Source organism: Micromesistius poutassou (assembly GCF_964030765.1).
Source record: "Micromesistius poutassou genome assembly, chromosome: 14".
In the NCBI taxonomy this organism is placed as follows: domain Eukaryota; kingdom Metazoa; phylum Chordata; class Actinopteri; order Gadiformes; family Gadidae; genus Micromesistius; species Micromesistius poutassou.
This window is the reverse complement of record NC_140284.1, coordinates 5,537,667-5,542,666: the sequence shown is the minus strand read 5'-3', so window position 1 is coordinate 5,542,666 and position 5,000 is coordinate 5,537,667. Positions and strand designations below refer to the sequence as shown.

Sequence of the window (5,000 nt, the reverse complement as noted above, 5' to 3'; positions counted from 1 at the left end):
TGTTTTCTTTTTCTGTCGGGACACATACGTCGCCAGCGCGCGTGTGTGCGGAGTCCACCTGTCGAGGAGGACAGGGGTTGGCCACCCGACACAGTCGCAATGCCCCCACACATACCTCACTTCACTGCTCCCATTATAGGGCGCTTCTTCTACCCAGCACCCGCTAACGCACCCGCCCTGGCTGGACAGGGCGCCGTCCTTCTTCACTCTCGCCTTTGGACCGGGGGAGGAACATACCATGACTACCATGAAGCCACAGTGTGGCCTAGAGATTTTAACATGGGCCGCTTGCTTGGTTATCCGTTTCGTATCAAACCTTTTGTCTACCCGGGTTGGTCTCGTTGATCTTAAAGAGTACCGTCGATTCTGCTCCTCGTGAGAGACGGCGGCATACACATTTCGCAGGCCGCTACAGTTGCGTCACGGCCGCTACTTGCCGCCAGCCCGTCAGCGCGGTCAGATAAACACTCACGCTTTGAGTGATTGCTTTACGAGAATAGTTGGTCATTTGTTTTAGAATGAGACCATCTCATGTGCCCTATCATTATACCCGGCTAACAAGATCAGAGCTGACCTACCAGACGCTGTCTTCACTCCAGGTTGAATTCATTAGCCTGGCTATTTTTAATAATTGTGTACAGCGGGCACCCGGTGCTCCGGATAGGCTCTGACTTATTTGTTAGAGACTGATGACCAGGTTTAAATTATTATGGACCGTTTACAATAGCTGACAGATCCCTGTGCCATTTCTAACACATTACACTCAAATCACAGCTGTCAAATCGTACCCATAGCACTTTTTCGACACGCAAATTCAAATGCAATGGCAATGCATCAAGGGACAAGACATGAATACCAAGACATGAGTCGAATACATAGTGCCTGAAGAGGAGGATGATGACGATAATCAGGATAAAGATGTTTCACCGTGTCCTTGAATGCGGCCCTAAATGCTGTCAATCATTTGTTTTCTCTGCCAGACGGCACAGTTCAACGTGGAACATTTCTCAGGGATGCACAACTGGTACGCTTGCTCCCACGCACGGCCCACCTTCTGTAACGTCTGCAGGGACAGCCTGTCCGGGGTCACCTCCCACGGCCTGTCCTGCGAAGGTAACCCCCACACACACACACACACACATGCACGCACCCACCCACACCCACAAACACACACACACACACACACACACACACTTAGCGTGCACACTCGGACGCCCTCCCACCCACAACTACACACACACACACACACACACACACAACCCTACCCATACACACACACGCACGCACACACACACACACAGACACACACACACTCACAGTAATGCAAACCTGTGTGATCAATACCCCTACCTATCCACCCTCACACACACACACACACACACACACACACACACACACTCACACTTCCATCTCCCTGTCACCATCTTCCTCTCGTGTCATCCATCCGTCTCGGGTGTCCGTCTGGTGATTAGTCATGTCTGCACCCCAGCACCTCAGCTGTGAACAGCGTGGTGGGTGGTGGGGGGGTGCTTGTGAAGCGGGTGGGTTGAGTTGGTAGGGTGGGGGGTGGGGGGGGGGGTGAGAGGTGTTGGGTGGTGGGTCTCTGTTGGTTGCTCCCTGCTCCTCGCTGGCGCACGGTGAAGTGTCGGTGACAGCCAGGCAGAACCTAATGAGCACCATCTGCATATACTCCTCTCGTTCTAATTAGGCCAGCGTGCATGCATATATTCACTGTGAGCGTGCGAGCGTGTGTTTGTGACGCTTGTTTGTGTGTGGGTGTGAGCACATGCATATGTCTGTGCGTATGTTTATGTGTGTGTGTGTGTGTGCGCGTGTGCTTGTGTCTTGTCTGGTTGTGTGCATTGTGGGTCTGTGTGTGTGTGTCTGGTTGTGTGCATTGTGTGTGTGTGTGTGTGTGTGTGTGTGTGTGTGTGTGTGTGTGTGTGTGTGCTTATGTGCATGTGTGTGACATGTGTATGTGTGTTTCTTTGTCTTGTTATCTGCATGTTAGTGTGTGTGTGTGTGTGTGTGTGTGTGTGTGTGTGTGTGAGAGTGAGTGAGAGTGTGGCCTGCTCACAGGCTAAAATAGTGCACGTGACGTGCGTGGGCACCAAGAGCCTCTTTTGCCGAGTGCTCATTATCTACTACAATGAGGTCCTTTATTATCCAGAGAGGGCAAGGAAGAGGTGGAGAGAGAGAGTGGCGTAAGGATGGAGAGAGAGAGAGAGTGAAAGAGAGAGAGGAAAGCGAGAGTGGGAGAGAGCGACCCTTGTACGAGCGGTATCCATCGCCCGTGCTCAAAATAAAACCTCAAAACGGCAAAACTAAAAAAATCTCATTCGGAGCCCAGGCTCCCCACCAGGATTAGCAGGGAACAGTAAAACAATGCACGCTCTGTGTCTATGAAACGAGCGAGAAACCAATACCACGGGCTGCAACAATGGGCTGTGGCAGGCTGCCTCGCTGGCGCTCTGTTTTAGCGAGTTAGTTGGTTACATGAGCCGAGTAATATGGTCGCGCCGATCTTAATACGGCGGAAGGGACAAGAGGCAAACAGAAAACCAACCCTCATAGGACGAAGTGCGCGAGCGAGAGATGATGTGTCTCCCGGGGGACGCGTCAGAAGCGCCGCGTGTGGATAATAGCGGGCTGGAGCGGAGGGAGGAGGAGATAGTATTTTTAACGTCGGGCGTGGATCACCAGCTAACAAGTTGGCTGCAATCAAAGTGGCTCGTTATTCCCTTCGATTTCCTGCCTACTGCCATAAACTAGGGTGGACGCCCTGTTCGGCGTGGGTCACGCGCACGCACGCACTCACTCACTCACTCACTCACTCACTCACTCACTCACTCACTCACTCACTCACTCACTCGCTCGCTCGCTCTCGCATGCACACAGATAACAGAACAAGATGACACACAAGCGTAAACAAACACATGGTCACTCCATATGCCCCACACAGCCACACAGCCAAAGTTTGATGATCTCTTTCCTGAGTGGCCCCCGTCCGGGGCGGCCCCTAGCTCGGTCCTGGCAGCCTCCTCTTCCTCGCGAGTGTGCTCCTCTCTGGGCCCGGGCCAGAGCAGCATGACCATTAGCAGCCCCCCCCGCCCCCCCCCCCGTGGTTTCCCCCCCGTCCTCCTCCGCTACACGGAGACATGGATGGATGCTGCCGGATGTGTGACCGCTCACATGGGTTAGGACCAGGAATCAGACTCCTCGCGGTCTCCCCTTGGTCGCCGGCTTTACGGGAAATTATTAAGCGGATGTCTGAGGGAAACAAAGTGCTTTTGTGTGTGTGTGTGTGTGTGTGTGTGTGCGTGTGTGTGTGTGTGTGTGTGTATCAAGGCTAAGGGTGGGGCCTGGATGATTGGGTTTCATGTTGTCTATTGAACGGAAGACTTTCTTTATTTTCAACCCATTCAACCCGCACTTAGTATTCGGAGCATGTAGAGCATTGTATTCAATTTCTATATTTTTCACCTCACTACTACTTTTTATGCCCCAAGCCTGAGTAATCGAGTAGGCTGGCTAGTTGGCCAGATACTTCTTATGAGCTACCGGGGTAAACCCTTAACAAGGTCAGATGCAACCTCATTAAACACTGTTAACATCAGCATGTCAATGTCAATATCATTTTTTTTAAACAAGCACATTTGAAACGGTAATCCATCTGGGTTTCTATTCATTGCCTTGAGTGAACTTCTCAGGTATCCACTCTGAGTCCAAAACAACCGTCATCGCGGAGCCAGCGGCAGGAGCTAACAGGCTCCCTGTAACCCGCCCTCCATGCCCTCTTATGTGAACCATTTGCATCACATTTCCATCCCTTGGGGTCGAACAATAGCTCCCGCTCAAGGGGAAGGCTGGTGGTGAGGAGGGAGGGAGCCATTCGTGTAAAGTGCTCCATAGCAGCTCCACGTGTTAAGTGTGGATCTGGCCTCCCAACAGAGCCCACGTGTGATGCACGCCAATGAGGACCTTCCTCCGATCGTTTCTTGCACCATGTGCAAGAAAGATGTTTCCCTAAAAAAACGATTATGGGGAATTTTAATAAATATCCCAATATGCTCATCAGAATACCTCAGAATACCATTGAAAAAGTCTAACTGAGGATCATTACATTGAAGCACGTGGAAATGTTAAGTATGGAATCGGATTTAAACTAGTTTTCCTCATTCACTAAAACCTCCTATTTATCCTTTTACTGGTGTATTATAATTCATTGTATTCATTGTATTCATTGTAATTCATGGGCGTCAGAATATGTCGATGTCTTCATTTCATGATGATACAACACCATCCAAAGAACATTAACAATCATATTGAGTCATTGCCCATCCCTACCCTTTACACATCCATAGTATACAACCTACCAGAAGCAAGAGAATTGGTTTTGGCCCTGAGCAGACTCTCCCATTATACGACGTGGACCAGACATGGCTCACACACACACACACACATACGCACACACTCTCTGGGCGCTTTGATGTGACCATTAGTGCTAATGAGTGTGAGGCTGTATTGAATCAAGAACAGAGGGTGCTTCAAGGAAGCTGATGGAGGGCGACAGGGTACATTTATTTACATCAATTTGCCCTCCATTTAGACGGAAAGGTGACTAACGCGGAGACCGGTGGATCTGTCAGTGTCGCTGTCGGGAACGTCTGGTTCCCCCCCCCTGAAAAAAACGCCACGCTCTCCCCCACACACACTCCCCTTCCCCCACGTTAGGTGTTCAGACTAAGGCTGATCGTCTGAGTGGGATTGAACACTCCTCAAACCAGGTCACCCGGGGAACCAGGGCTTTCTGATAAGCGTGTGTGTGTGTGTCTGTTGTTATCTTGTCTCTGTGTTTCTGTCTGTCTTCTCTGTCAGGTGTGGTGTGTGTGTGTACAATGTGGTCTGTCCTTTGCTCATGTCTGTCTGTGTGTGTGTGTGTGTGTGTGTGTGTGTGTGTGTGTGTGTGTGTGTGTGTGTGTTTGGGTGTGCCGGGGGGT

General features: G+C 50.8%; 1 protein-coding gene across 1 annotated transcript in view; it reads left to right on the top strand.

Annotated features, from left to right (window-relative positions):
* Positions 1-5,000, top strand: part of dgkh (diacylglycerol kinase, eta) — a gene marked incomplete at its 5' end in the record, with an annotated part of 52,097 nt that overhangs the window by 21,307 nt on the left and 25,790 nt on the right. Inside the window, one exon of the mRNA XM_084478453.1 lies at positions 981-1,113. Coding sequence (XP_084334579.1) covers positions 981-1,113 — 133 coding nt within the window. The remainder of the gene's footprint in view (positions 1-980; positions 1,114-5,000) is intronic.